The sequence below is a fragment of the Saccopteryx leptura genome, chromosome 7 (genome assembly GCF_036850995.1).
Source record: "Saccopteryx leptura isolate mSacLep1 chromosome 7, mSacLep1_pri_phased_curated, whole genome shotgun sequence".
NCBI classification, from domain to species: domain Eukaryota; kingdom Metazoa; phylum Chordata; class Mammalia; order Chiroptera; family Emballonuridae; genus Saccopteryx; species Saccopteryx leptura.
The window spans coordinates 26,832,649-26,849,102 of NC_089509.1; the positions used below are offsets into that span (position 1 = coordinate 26,832,649).

At 33.3% G+C, this 16,454-nt stretch overlaps 1 protein-coding gene across 1 annotated transcript in view; it reads left to right on the top strand.

Annotated features, from left to right (window-relative positions):
• Positions 1 to 16,454, top strand: part of KYNU (kynureninase) — a 111,195-nt gene that overhangs the window by 16,647 nt on the left and 78,094 nt on the right. The window contains exon 3 of the mRNA XM_066345478.1: positions 7,930 to 8,050. Coding sequence (XP_066201575.1) covers positions 7,930 to 8,050 — 121 coding nt within the window. The remainder of the gene's footprint in view (positions 1 to 7,929; positions 8,051 to 16,454) is intronic.

Consider the following 16,454-nt stretch of genomic DNA (forward strand, 5'->3'; position numbering starts at 1 on the left):
TTACCTCTCTTAACCCCTTCTTTCTGGTCAACACTTCACTTCTGCCTATGTCTATGAGCTTTAGTTTTATATTTCACCTATGCATGAAATCATTGAGTTTTTAGCTTTTTGTGATTTATTTATTTTGTTTAGCATAATATTTTGAAGGTCTATCTGTGTTGTTGTAAAAGGCGTTATTTCACCATTCCTAATGGCTAGCTGAGTAGTATGTTATTCCATTATGTAAATATGCCACATCTTCTTTATCCAATCCTCTACTGAGGGACACTCTGGTTGTTTCCATGAACATGGGGCTACATATCTTTGCGTACAAATGTTTTCGAGATTTTGGGCTGATTTTTAAAAGTTCTTTATACATTGAGTACATAATTCATTTGTTAAATAAGTGATATAACATGTTTTCTCCAAGTCTGTAACTTATCTTTCAAATCTCACAAGAGTATCTCACAGAGCAGAGGTTTTTAATTTTGAAGATGCTTAATATATTGATTTTTTTCTTCTATAGATTGTGCTTCCTTTGCCATAAGAAAAATTCCTCACTGAAACTTAAATTTCAAAAGCTTCTTTGATTCATGCTTTATTTAGAAGGGTATTGTTTCATTTCCAAGTGTATGAATATTTTTTCAGTTTTCTTTTTATTACTGATCTCTAGTTTAATTTTACATTGTCACAGAATATTCACTGTATGATTTTAATTTTTTAAATTTGCTTACAGTTTTTTTGACCCAGGTAATGGTCTATCTTGGTGAACTTTTTATGTGCATTTAAAATAATGTTTACTCTGTTGTTTGTGAGAGTGTTAAATAAATACAATTACAACCATTTGCTAGATGCTGTTTTAAAGTTCCATGTTCTTACTAATTTTTCATTTACTTATTATATCAATTATTGAGAGAAGAGCATTGAAGTCTTAGGAATAATTGTGTAGGTTTGTCCATTTCTCTTTTTAGTTCATTCAGTTTTTGCTTTGTATTTATTGGGACTCCATGGTTAGATACATTCTCATTTGGGGCAGTTACATCTTCTTATTAAAGATAAATTGACACATTTTTATCATGTAATGTCCTACTTTATCTCCGGTAATTTGCTTGCTCTGCAGTCTAGTCTCCTTTGTCTAATATTAATATACTGACCAAGTTTTATTTCAGTCAGTGTTTGCATGGCATGTCATTTCCCACTCTTTTATTTTATTCCTACCTGTTATAATAGCTATCTTAAAATCTTTTGTCTGATAATTCCAATAGCTGTGTTATTTTAGGGTTGATGATTATTGATTCTTTTCCTGTCAGAGATGTTCAGATAATTCTGGTTCTTAATTTGAATAATTCTAGATTTTATGCAATACATTTTGAATGCTATCTTATGAGACTTTGTATCTTTTTAAATCCCATGGTGAATGTTGATATTGTTCATTTTCTTTGGTGTACTTTAGCACACAGACTACCCAGATATGTTTGGTTTGCAAGGATCTGTCCTGCATATATGCCACTTAGTCATCAATTTGAAATCTGGGCTTATTGTTCTCAAAGTTTTCTTATACTGTTTAGGGTTAGATACATTCATGCGCAGTTCAAGGGTGAGCTCAGGAGTTTATGTACAACTTTATTATGATCATTGTCCTAAAGCTCCCTCTTTGCAATAAGCTTAAAACATTACTGCTCCCAGAGTCCAACTTTCTTTTCCTTCTGGCCAGAAAACTGAAACTACAATTTATACATTTTGATATGTACTTCTTATGACTATGCTTGTTTCTGGTGAGGCAAGAAGACAGAGAACAAAGCAACCAGATTTATCCCATATTCTTAGAGCTACCCTTCTGGTTAGAAAGGTGTGCTTTAACTCTCAGTGAGTTAGGTGCATGTGCAGCTGCTGCTGTTATAACCACCACAATCTCAAAGGATTGACCGGTGGTAACCATGGAAGAAAATGATAGGGAAGAAAAAACAACAACCACCCTATTTCCCTCTTTCCCTCTTTATCTGGCCCTTAGTAATATTCTAAAGGCCAGAAAAGAAAATACTGGACTTCACCTGGAGTTCTCAAAGTCCATAACACTACGTAATTTGGGGTTTCTGGCTATCTTTTACCAAGACAGGAGAGATTTCTCAGAGGTGGAAACAAAATTACAAACTAAATGCCAGTTTGGTGGTATTTTAAATTCTGGTTCTCTTCCCTTGTAAACCTGTTGACATTTGTTTATCAGACTTCTCATATTCTAAAGTGCTCCTTAATGCATTTTACTTCTGTTTAGTGTGTGAGCAGAATGTGCTATTCCATGTCAAGTTGTGTCTTAGATTTCTCTGAAGTATAAAAGACAAAAAAAATTGCTTATTGTGGTTAAAGAAAAACCGATAAAGTCTAAATTATACCTAAAAAAAACCCCACATATTTTAAAATAATTTTTAAAAATATATATATAAGGAAGTTAGTTTTTCATTCTAATAACCAAGGCCAGAATTGGTCTTTAAGAATTTTGAAATACAGTGCTCTGTGTTATGCAATGAAAATGATACAATTTGAGTCCCATGTTTTGCTTCTGGGCATTATTTATCTATTGATAAAATTTTGACCTAAGAAGGATTATGGTCTAAGAAGTTAATGCACATAAGCATCAATCCTAGTTAATCAGTATTCCAAACTGTCCAATTCAATTCAACATTGTCAACAACAACCCAAACACAATCACATTAGTATCACAAGTATTTAGATAACAATTTTACAGTTCGACAATCTTTATCGAACATATTGATATTAACTGCTTATAATTTTGATATTACCAAGGATTATTCCAAATAATCAGAATACAAATGAAACAAACACAGCTGGAAACTCTATACTTTCCATTACTAATTATAATAAAATCAGTAACAATTTCATATTCACTGATCTGCAAAAGCATTGTTTATCTTTAAGAGTCTTTTTCTTTCTTATTTCTTTTCCTTTTTAAAAAATCAAATGTGAGAATAGAATTCCAAGTTTTAAAAAGATAAGCTTAGATTTCTCAAATGAGCAGTCATAATAAGTTGAAATTTTAGCCTAGAATTTCTGATCAGAAGAGAACTGTAATAATACACCTAAATCTACATATAATATGACCTTTTAACAGGGTTTCATTTTTTTTCTATAAATATGGAGAATAAGTTTCCTTAACTATAAATTCTTTCAAAATAAATAAGTAGACATATTTATTAAAAGGGTAAACTTCTACAGAGAAATTTTTTTCCCTCATATTTTTAAGCAAAAAATATTATAAAAATCTAGCAATTAAAGCAACCAATCCCGGACAATGTTTACCAATGTAGCTTTTGAACAATCAGCTCCTCTTACATCATAGATCTAGGTTTTGAATCACTTTTGCTTCTTTACATCAATTTGTATCTTAGACTTACAAAGTATTTAAGAGCAGAAAGGAAAATCCCTAAGTTCAAGAAAAAATATCAGTTGAAACTAAACTATATTTTGAAGAAAAATATTTACTTTCTAAAAATTATATCAAAATATGTTAGCAAACTAGTCTTTTACTTGAATAAAAAATTTCTAACTAATACTTTTCTAACAAAAACAATTATATGGGATAAATTAAATTTCTGCAATTCTGATAGGAAATATTTAGACTTACTTCATACACTGACACTCTCATGTAATGTTGGCTTATATGTATATACAGTACTCTCCCCACAGCAACATATCAAAGATCCACCCTGGCACCTGATACATGAAATCATTAACATTTGAGTTAATTTTAATAATACTTTTATTTTAAAGTATTCTTTAAAAAAACAAGTCAGTTTAAATATCTGTAGAAGTTACTTTTAATTTTCATCAAACCATTGTATTACTTCTCTATTTTCTCTTTAATTCGTAAAAAAACAAACAAAAAACATTTGAGTTCCGTCATAGTTTTGTATTAGTCTTGTATAAATGAAACTGGTTCTTGGATTACACTTGGGACACATAAATTAAAACAGTAAGCCAATGAAATTTAGTGTGATGGATATTTTTGATGCATTTTAAATGTTACTCAGAAGCAATCAAGTAAATTTCTAGAATCTTTAGTTTTATAGCAATCATATTGTAATTTTATCAAGCGATGAGATTTCTAGCTAAAATGGCTCTAAGACTGTTGACTTAAGGCTTAATTGAGGTGAGGCTTGTTTGTAGGAACCTGATACTCTTGATCTATTAAGGCTCTTAGAGCACTTGAAGTTAAGTGACTCTTTAAAGAGGGTGTTACAGGTGGAACTGTGTTCTCTAAAAATTTATGTGTTAATATTCTAACCCCTAGTACCATAGAATGTGACCTTATTGGAGATGGAGACCCTATAGATATAACCAGGTTAAAATAAGGTCATTAGGGTGAGCTCTAATTTAATATGACTTATAAAAAGGAAAAATTTGGACACAGGGAAACATGCATGGAGCACATCTGTGAACATGAAGACAGCCATGTATAACTCAGGTAGAGAAGCCTAGAACAGATCCTTCCCTCATAGTCCTCAGAAAGAACAAATCTTGCTAATACCTTGATGTTGAACTTCCAGTGTCCAGAATGGTGAGATAATATCAATACATTTTTATTCAAGCATCCAGTTTATGGAACTTTGTTAACCCCCCTCCTAGCAAACTAATACAGGTAGCTTATAACAAGAACCAGTATTTCCCGCTCAAGGAGGATTATAGAAGAAAGACTTGATTGTCAGAGAAAATTCATGAACTCTTTCAGCATGACTAATCTGTGCTAGAATTTGGAGGCTGACTTTAGGACAAGGATCAGCAAGCATTTTTTTAAATAATAAAATCTTATAAGAACCTGGCCACATTTATTGATCTACATGTTTCCCTATGGCTGTTTATGCTACATTGACAGAATTGAGTCCTTGAAGCAGAGATTTTATGTTCCACTAAGCCCAAAATATTTGCCTTTTGACACTTGACAGAATAGGCTTGCCTCGCCCTGCCTAGAAACAAGATCATTGCTTGGGCATACTGCCTACTGGGTCCAACAGAACAACAGTGGCAGATGATCTGATCCAAACACAAAATCACAAGATCTTCAGATCATAATTTTTTTACAGTAGACCAGGACAGAAAAAGAATGAATTAAGGGGAAAGAAATGAAACCATTCATTTACTTCTTCATCTCCAACATAAGATGAAGACAAATCCAAAGGATGAAGATGTTCCCAAGTGAAATAAGTAAAGGCACGAACAGAAAAAGAGTTAGAAAAAAGAAGAGTTAGTCACAGTCTTGATTTGGGAATTTATCAAAATAACATGAGTTAATCAAACCGGTTGATTTTTAAAAGGAAGAGATTGTAATAAGCACCATGTGCTTTGTATAAACGCCTTCGAAGTGGAGGAGAAAACCAAAATGGATTATTGAGAAGTTACAAAAGCCCATGCCTAAAGTGGCAACTCCTACTTAAAAATAAAATTAAAATATATCAATGTCATCCTCTCTAAAATACATATTTTGGGAGAACACCAAATTCTTGATGTGCTAAAAATTTGTCAACAGATAGAAAATATCCTGAAAAACAAAAATGACTGGTTTATGTCAATCCAGACTTGATTTTGGAAGAAAGAATAAATACAATAAACATTTTTATAAAAAGGCCTCTCCCATGGACATGAATACATATTACACAAGCTATCCAACAGAACCCACAAGATACTGGGCTGTATAACAGCCAAGCTTTTAGCACTAAAACAGTATAATGTACATTCTCCTCCAGAGCCCAAACATTATCATGAATGTTTTCCAGAGGACTCTGTACTTGAACTCTAGCTATAAAAAAGCAGCAGATGATTATCAGTAATGATTAATTTGACAGACAATAACAATTGACATGACAATCTTGAGGAAAGGAAGCAATGAGTCATGGTTGACTCCAAGGTCTAACAAACAATTGGCAGGCTAAACAAGGGACTCTTCTTGGCACAACAGCAGAACTAACCCCATACACTCAGGGAACACATAAAGAATCCTGTAATGGAAGAAGATCCAGAAGCGAATCCCAATTTAGGAATGCTATGTTCAACTAACTTCCTTTTCTTCTTACTTATATATGGAATATGGAAAAAGTTACTGGGTTACAACACAGTAAGGAGTAGAAGGGAAAGAAGGGGGAAAGGAGATAACTTTGGTATAATTCTAAATATAATATTTATATGTATAATGTATTCTTAGAACAGCAGCTGTCACAACACCATCAGGGTTTTTACTGGTGTCACTTGAGTTCTGTATCTTGTCCCTTACCAAGCTATCATAGCTATTGTTTCTCATAGTTGCTGATGGGGGAGTAGGAGAGGAGCATGGTTGCATAGTAAGTATGTATAAAAGTAGGGGGCCATTCCTCCCAACCTCAGGTCCCAACAATCCTTCTCACATTGCTAATTTTATTCTCTCTTCTAAGAAAACAAGCTATTCTGGCAGTGTTATGAGAGGAAGAGAGGTAGGAAAGGAGAGGGCAAAGGGGAACAGGGAGAGAGAGAGAGACAGAAGAAAAGGTACTGGTAATAGCTATATTTGTGGCACTTGCAGGAGCTATCACACAGGTGGGTGAATGAGTCTTAATTAAATTTGTTTGAAGAGCAGAGATATGAGAAAAAGAAAGTTATTTCATAATGAACCATACTTTAGGCCAGCATGAGACAAGATAATTTACTTTATAGTTCTGCTTTTCTTTCACCTGAGTACACTTTAAAAATGACTTTCTGAATAAGAGTAGCCTACTACTTGTTTGCCTGTAAAAGTATCAATAATGAAAGAACAAAAATAACACAAAAGGGACAGTGATCTGAGTGGTGGCATGCTCATCTTTGGTCTTTGATGGGGCTGACACAGGAGGACATGTTTAGTCTTTAATATGTACTTATTTGAGGGCTTAGCTAAATTTTGGCCCATTATACACTAATTTAAAGTCCTGAATTCTAAGTAAAATCTTTCCATATTTGTTCCCTAGGTTAACAAAGAACTTTTAATGAATCCAATTTAAATGTGTGAACAATATTTATACCTCTTTTATTGAGTCAGGCTTAAGAGGTGCCAGTGAAAAACAGACACAGTATCTATAAAAACGATCAGGTTGAATAGATGGTATGTTTTTAAGAAGTCTGGAAAGGTTTAATTAGGTAGTCTAAAGTAAAGACAAAATATATTACTACTGATTCAAATGAAATATTAGCCAGCAAATACCTTTAATTTTCCCCAGATTTAAGAGAAAACTTAATGGAACACAATTATAAACTTGTGTATTCTGGGCTGTAGTTTAACCACATGAATTAGTTTGCTAGTGAAACTGCATTTGTTGAAGTCAGAGGAAAGTTATAATACAGATAAATCATTAAAAAATGGATTTATTTGAATAAGAAATAGAAGATGGAGAACAATCATTGGCTATATATGTATTAATATTAGATGTGTATAGATATATAGAATAAAAATTGTAACAATCCAATATATCTCCTTGAGATACGTATATAATCATTTAGACTTTTTTTTTTTTAATTTGGCATATCTACAACATCAATGAATTTAGATTGTTCATATTTGCCTAAATTCTGGTAACTTTCCACTCTGACTGAATAGATCAATATACTTTCTGTAAAACTACTGTTTTTAAAAACTTTTCTAATTCCTTAGGGTATTTATGATTGGTAGTAAATGATAACAGATTTTCTTATGGCAGAAAATAAATATGAAAGATGTCAATAAAAACTTTTACAAGTATAAGTTAAGTTTTTAAATAAAAATGGAAAAGATCAATTATTTTTCACAGAACTTGATGTTATCTTTGGGAGATTATTATCCATTATCTATTATCCATCTCAAGTTAATCATATTATTAATTGTTTGCACTGAATTAACAATGCCGGAAGAATGTGAATTAATTAAATAAGCTTATTGTACATTTTCTTCTATTTCAGTTGATTTATCATTAGCAAATAAGGATGAAAATGCCATCTATTTCTTGGGAAATTCTCTTGGCCTTCAACCAAAACTGGTTAAAACATTTCTGGATGAAGAATTACAAAAGTGGGCCAAAATGTAAGTATGATTTCTAAAGCTGTCATTCTATCTCTCATATAAGAATTTTAAAAATTACATTGAATGTCTAATACTTGGAAAAGTGTATAATAGAATTTTAGGGCAAAAGGGAATCAGAGATTATGTTACTTGATAGTATCATTTTATTGATGAAATAAGGTCTTATAATTACTGTCGGAATCAAGAGAAAAATTGTTTAAATATTTAAAAATTTATGTTCCTTGCCTGAGTTGTCACAATGAAAATATATGTAATTATTTTATTTTTTTTCTTTAATGACTAGAAGGGAGATAACATTTAGGATTTAATTTAGTATTTTTATGATTAATTCTTGGTTAAACTCTGTCACAGTAATGTCTATAAATAAGAAAATAAAAATTGTTGAAAGGAGGCAAGAGGTTGAGTGGAGCGAAAGGCACTTTCCTCCCCAAACTGAACATTTGGGCTTTGCTACACAGCTGAACCCTAGACAGGCAAGGATCTTAATTCAGGATTCGTTTTTACCTCCATGTTTTCTATTCTGCTTTTACTCTTCTGCCTATGTAACCTTTCACATGCCTATGTAACATTCTGCTTACCTGCACGTTTAAGCTCTTTAATCCCAAACTTTTCAAACATACTGAGTATTCCTCCTGAATACTCATTGCATAAAAAACAGTTTAAAAGTGTCTATTTTTTTGCCTGACCAGGCAGTGGTGCAGTGGATAGAACATCAGACTGGGAGACCCCGAGGTCGCCAGCTTGAGAGCGGGCTCAACTGGTTTGAGAAAAAGCTCACCAGCTTGGACCCAAGGTCGCTGGCATGAGCAAGGGGTTACTCGGTCTGCTGAAGGCCCACGGACAAGGCATATATGAAAAAGCAATCAATGAACAACTAAAGTGTTGCAACGAAAAACTGATGATTGATGCTTCTCATCTCTCTCCATTCCTGTCTGTCTGTCTCTATCTATCCCTCTCTCTGACTCTCTGTCTTTGTAAAACAATATATAAATCAATAAAAGTGTCTATTTTTATTAGTTTCATATTCTTAACTGTACTATAGATCCCTAATTTTATGTACTTATCATTCCCTGGTAGCTACCAATAAAGCTGAAAGTAGAAATATTTTCAAAATATTTTTTACTATTTAAAATGTTTATATTATTTAAATATTTTTACATATTTAAAATATTAAAAATAAGTATAAATATTTTAAAACATTTTATGATTATTAGAATCTGAAAAGTTGTTATGAAGGGGGATCCAAACCTGAAGTTCAGAAACAAGAAAATTCAGGAGGATGAAACCAAGCCACATAAGAACGTGAAAGTCACGACCGTTGGCTCTCAGAGGAACTCAGAATGTCTGCTCTGTCTCTCTTTATTCTTTACATTACTGGTTTTTCATACTGGGAAAAATATCTGTTTTTTAAAATTAGTTTAACTGATTGTGTAAATAATTACTTCCAAAACTGTTAAATAACATTTTAAAGTTCTTCATTTTAGTGGTTAAAAATATAAGTTCACAATATATACAAAAATGATAGAGGTTTATATAATTTAGTAAGTGTAGGGCTAGTAGTCGTGCCCACCATCACAGCCGCCTGGCCCATGCAGGTTCGCATTTGATTCGTACAGACGGTAATGAAACAATGGAGCCAAGAACTGGTGGGCCATCCTTTATTCTAGACTCATATTGGCCAATGAGTAAAAAACAAACACACAGGGCACCAAAACCCACTCACATGTTCTCCTGTTCCAAAACCAGGAGAATCTTTCTGGTTTTCCCTAGAATCAAAGGTTCCCACCTCACCAGTTCAGCGGAGCTTACAAAGCCCCTCACCTCTATTATCCTTCAGCTCCCCGCCATCTTGCTTCCTTCCTCTCTGTCACCACATGGCCTCTCTCCATGCAAAAATGTGGTCTTCTCTCTGCCAAAATGCCCTCCTAGCTCCTCCTTTTAAAACTTTTTGGTGTGAAAGTCCCTCCTCCAGCACACATTAGCATAACCAAGCTCCTTCCCAAGCATGAAAGTAATCAGCCACCCGCCCCACGTGGGCAGCGCCATTTTTAACAATAAAAGTGAGCAAAACCAAGTAACAAAATTTACAAACTTATTTGTCCAACATTAAGCTTCTTATAACTTTAATGCATCTATTCAAAAATAAATATTACTACGTTTAGAAGCATTTGAACTAGCATATTTTATTATTATAAAAATGAGGGTCAGAGTTAATAAAAATGGTTAAAATTAATTTTTGGCCTTAATGTAAAAGACAGTAGAGAATTAGATTGAATGAATTTGAACTTCAGAGAATGTCCTTGCTTTTTGGATATTCAGTCAACTAGGCTATGCATTTTTATCCTCTGGACATTTTTAAAAATTCTGCCTTGTTATTCGATTAATATCATTATGATTATCCTACTTTATTAAGATACTAGTTTCTTTTAAGACTTTGAATTTATATTTTAGAAAGGTATTTCTTTGTCTTAACACCCTTCAATTATCTTTTTATTTTACCTGTGACAATAGAATTTTACATAATCTTAAAACCTTTTACCTATCTTTTATTAGACAGATGATTCAGAAAGGAGGCACATTTTAATGCTTAAGCAATGCAAACAAACAGAAGGATTTCTTCCGAGCAAAAGATTAGGTAGCTAGTTTGTTTTGTTTTTGTCTTTATTTTATTTAGTTTTATTTGGTTGTTTGTTTGCTTGCTTGCCGTCTGCTTTTAATACAGCTGGCCAAGTCAAAACCATGGTCCTTCCTGCCCATTAATGTCAGTGGTGTTGACATGTGTGATTGCAGTCTTGTTACCTTTCACCCCATCCCACATCTTTGTTCTCATAGTGATCATTCCTGGCTGAAAGCTCCACAAGGAGATTGACAGCAACTGAGTCCATGCCTCCTGTGCTGTGTCCCCCTCCCTCTGTGGGTGGCGGTCAAGGGTGAATGGCAGTTGTGTACTTGGGAGCCTCTGATTAAGTGTAGATACTGTTTCTTTCTTTCGCTGCTGTTTACATGCTTCAGTTTAAAGTAATCTTCATGCCACTCTGGTGCCTGCTATTGTGCACTAAATTTGCATAACAGGAAAAAATCATTTTCACAGTTTATAATCTTAATAGTAACACAAAAATGAAAGTGCTTTAACTAAATAAGATATTACTCTGGGATGATGATATCAAGTCTCTGACTGGCCATCCTTAACCTGTAAGGTAAGAAATGCCATTCGGCTCATGCTTATAATTTTCCGTGTTTTCATCTTTTATAACCTATTGGAGATATATACTACCTACCTATCTACAAAATAAAACATCTCTGGTCATACTGTAGCTTGACCTTATTAGTTCATATGGTACTATCTTTGATTTTTATCCTAAAGAAAGTCAAGAATAGAGGAGTACTTAAAATATTTTAAGACTCAAGAAATTTCTTCTAAAACTTCAAGATATTCAAGGAAAAATGGAATACACAGCACTTACCTCTATATTTTTAAAGAACGCTAATATTGTTATTTTCTAATGCCATTTTCAACTCTGTGATTTCTAAATTAGATTAATAACTTTTGCTGTGGACAATGTATTTGTTTTATAAATTGGCAATATTTTATTTAAATAATATTCTGAAACAGAAAATATATAGGGCTATCTGATCCATTTAATATAAAATAATTCTCATAAAAATGATTGTATAACAATAAGAAGCAACAACATCAATGTTAGGACCCTGTGGGTCTGCTTGAATGGATAGGCAAACACTTACAGAATTTTTTGAGAACATTTTATATTAAATATTTACTAAAGGACTAGATTATTTAAAGAATAACATGGGTTAATAATCATAATGATAAAGATAGGCTAGTAGGGAAAGATATGCCAGTCTTAAAGAACAAAATTATACACTATGAAGTGTGTACTATGTCCCTAAGTTATAATTGCAGTGTGTTAAATCTTCTGTGTTATCATATTTGCTAAATAAATGTTTTTTTTTATTTTTCTGTCTTATAGAAATAAAAATTTGCCATACTTGTTTCTTTATAGGGATTCATCTAAGAACTGTGATATTTGAGGCAGGATTATTTAAAGGAGAAAATAGGTCAGTGAATTACATAGTAGGAACAGACACTCTGATTTGTGGACAGTGGCTTACGTTACATGGCAGTGTGGTACAGAGCAACGCTGGTGAGACACGGGGTGGCGTGCTCCCGCAAACACTGCTTTCTCCTTAAATGTAAGTGTTTCTTTGTAAAGAAGAGTATTGTAAGGGAAGAGAGACTTACCCGCTATCTTCCTAAGTCTTCTAGCTAGGAATATGAAATAACCTGAAAATAGGCAGATTAACAGGAGGAATGGAAAATTTTAGTAATTTTTGATATCACATGCACAGGACATCACAGAAAAACCCCCAGTAAATACCCTGTTAATGTAAGAAACATCCAATCCTGTAGAAAATTTGTATGAGTTTATCTGAAATAAACTGATGACAATCGCCAGAAAACAAAATCTCAATAAGTTGAGAAAACACTCTGGAGAACGGCAGTTTCGCACCTTATTTTGTGCATTAGAATCAAAGGAGAAGACATAAGGGGGTTACACAAAAACTATTGGTGATATTTAGGGCGGTGGATTAAAGCAAAGCAGGGAAAGCTATGAGACTGGATAAAAAACAACTCAGGCACAGACTTCTTTTCCATTGGTGGGTGAGAATAGTTAACAGTTAATATCTACAACACAGAGATGGTATGCAGGAGAACAAGATAACAAAAAAGTATTATGTGTTCCCAGGGTTTGGTGGGACATTGTGTCCTGAGGTGTCTGGAAAAAAAAGGGGAATTCCAAAGGAATGTTATTGTCGATGAAAAAAAAGGGGGCATTCCAAGGAATTGTTATTGTAAATGAAAAAGGGGGGGCATTCCAAAGGAATATTATTGTAGATGAAAAAAAAAAAAAAGGAATTCCAAAGGAATGTTATTGTAGATGAAAAAAGGGGGCATTCCAAGGGATTGTTATTGTAGATGAAAAAGACAATAGACAGGCTTAGTTAAGGTAAAGATTGACTTTGTTAAGAAAGATCCCAATTTAAGACATGACTACCTGCCATGACTTGCTTTTAGTTAGTAAGTTTTAATTTCCAACCATCCTATATGGTTAATTTAGGTCTCTGAGTTTGTAAGGCCTACCATGCAAGCCAACCCTGAGCTTGTCTGGTTTAATAGGTGGTCCCTTTATCATTCACAACCCCCAAAAGTGATATATTTCAAGAACTTACATATTATTTTAATAGAGAAAAAGAGGAGAAATTTAAGCCACTTAGGGGATAGTAAATAATTTTTAAGAAAGACAACTAGGCCTTTCAAAAAATATGAGAGATCTGGTATTTTGTGACAGTTTCTCTGCATGTGGTGTTGACATCTGTTCTCCTCTTCTGTGACAGTCAATCTTCCCTGGTTGGTAAAACTCTCAGGGAAGGAGTTTATGATAATTGAGTTCTTTTTGGAAGATCCATCTTCAAGCAGGTTAGGGGAGTTCAAAGACAGCCTCTCCATGCATTTGTTGTTTTACAAGTGCCTACAGCTCAAAATAATCCTATGCCAAAGAAGAAAATTTTAGTGTTACATAATCTGCCACCCTTCAGTATGAATAAGAGAGTAAAGGTATGACTTTTTCTTAATATCAGTGTTAGTGATCATCAGTTGGGTCACAGAAAAAAAAATCATAAAGATAGACTGTAAATTCTTATTTACTTACTTATCTAAGGGAGAACTTTTTAAAGTAGGATCACTTTTCATTTTGTAGGATCATTAAAGCATAGTCCTATTTCAAACAGGGTATATATTTCTCTTAAGATCCTAATTAGATTTTAAATCTTAAAATCTAATTTAATGAGCAAATACTTCTTCACAAACATCTCAAAGAACACTCTATTGTCATGGCAAGGTATGATTTGTTGTTAGTTGGAGAAATGGCCCCAGAACATTACCAGCAATTAGGCCTCAGTTAGGCAACCTCGAGACTTGAGTTCTGGCTAAAAATTTGTTCATAGCCAAGACTCAAATACAAGCAAAAGTTTATTTAGAAAGTCACAGAAGTAGAAGTGAGCTGAGGAACAAGTGAGCCAGAAGGGCTGTGTGGGTTCAGAAAACAAGTTACAAAGGCAAAAGAAGGGCCTTTTGAACTTACATCTTTTTTGTGTGTTGCAAAATTTTAGTAATTAGTTTAAGTGTGCCATGAAATAAAAATGTTGAAAATCATTGTGTTAGAGGAAGAAAGGTCACTTTGAGGGTGAAGTCCTAGCCCAGTTTTGCCTGGTACTAGCTATCCATGGCTTTCTGCCCTGGTGACCTTTAGTATGTCCTACTTTTCTGCTCATGCCAGCCTAACAGCCTACTACACTAGTAGTGAGGTAATTCTCTCCCTTCCTGTCTTTTCCAGTATTTATAAATGAAGATGACAACTATGCTACAACTATTTAAGCAGTTTTGAATAAAAACAAAAATTTTTCTTAACTTGAATACAAATTTTTATAATTTCACTGTAATCTACATCAATTCTTTCTAATGACAGGCTATTTTACTTTGAGTTTATTTGGGTAACACTTTCTAACTACCTTTTACTACCCCAGGCTAGTGGTCTGAACAAAATGCAGAAAGCAGACTCTGTGTGTGCTATTTGAAAGGGGCAGAGATGCCAAAAGCATTGCAGGAAGAAACATATACTTAAAGATTATTACCACTACCAGTGTCTACCGGAGTGAGAAGTAGGTGGCATGATATTCGGTGATATAAATTCTCTGAGGCAGAACATCGAATTTTACTATCTAAATGTAATAAGATGTATCGTGCTATCAGTGAAAGCCATGGAGCTCAGTGTGATTAAAATAAAAAAGAATGCAAGTATCTGCCTTTAACTACCATTTAATGATAATAACTTTTGTCTTTAGCATTTACACTTGATGTCAAGAACGAGCCAAGCTGCAAGCTATCTAATAATAATATGAATAATAATAACTAAGAATTGCCCTTCTCTACCTCCTTACATCTTACAATTTATATTTATTCTCAAAGAAAGTTCTTTTCCTTTATCTCATTTATATGCTAATTGAATATTAGTTTTAAAATTGTGTTGTACACTACCTGCCCCTTGAAAGGAGTTTTAGCATTAAAATTACATTAGAAAAGGACTCAGAAAAGGACTACATATGTAGCAGTCTTTTTTTTTTTCATGTTTTTTATTTTTCATGGCAACCCTTTAAGGTACATATTTCTACCCATTTAATTTTACAGAAGTAGAAAATTATTCTCACTAAACTTCTAATAAATATAGTCTTATAACAAGTCATGGCCTGGAACTGGTTCAGACACATAATCAAGCCAATTGTTAAATATTCAGGATATTTGTTGATACCCTGAAGTGAGCCACAAAAAGCAGCAAAAGTTAAAAACAAGGTTCCTCTTCAGTTTTCCCACTCTTCTCTAGGAAAGGAAAAACATATTTTTATTTACCTGGAGAAACCTTTATAATAAAAGGTTAACAAGAGAAAAACAAACAAGTTTATTAATATCTATCCCTCATGTGTACACAAGAAATACTCAGGGAAAAATGAGTAACTCCCCAGGTGGGTTAGAATTCAGGCTTCAATTTCATTTTCATATAGAAAGAAGAGGAGAAGAGTAAATGCTTCTTAGGAAAGATGAATAGACCCATGAATAACACTAGGGAACAATTTTTTTTCTTTTTCTGTTGCATGAGGTTTTAGAATTGTTTCTATATATTTCTGCATCGCTGATTCCAAATATGAAATCTGTATTTTAGTGCATGCTCTAGATTTTATTCAATTTTAATTTTTTTTGTTACAGTTAATGGCATGCATTAGTTTTTAAATTGGAGTTAAAGGGCAACAACTCTTGGATTGAAAATAACCACAAAGCAATTAATGTTTTACAAACATCACTTTTACATAATTGTAGTTGTTTTTAAATTTAAAAATTATTATCTGATAAAAACACTCTCTTATTTTGTTTTAAGATTGAATCATGGCTTCTTTGAGTAGGTGTAAATGTAAGAATAGTCCTGACACCTTCTGTTATATATGTGGCTGTTACACACTTCAACGTCAAAGGCTCAATATTTCATCATTTGTGACACATGCATATATTGCCTATTTTCAAGTTCCCCTTGGCGATCAAGACAAGAATTGGGCTCCTCATATTGTGTGTCATAATTTGAGGAAATGCTTCATGACTGGACAAAAGGAAAATGCAAAGGAATGCCTTTTGGTATTCCCATGGTTTGGCATGAACCTAAGGACCACAGCAGTGACAATTATTTCTGTCTGATCCATACAAAGGGTATCTGCAAGAAAAAACGGCATATGATCACATATCCTAATATTCCTTCAGCAATACGACCTATCCCACACTCTG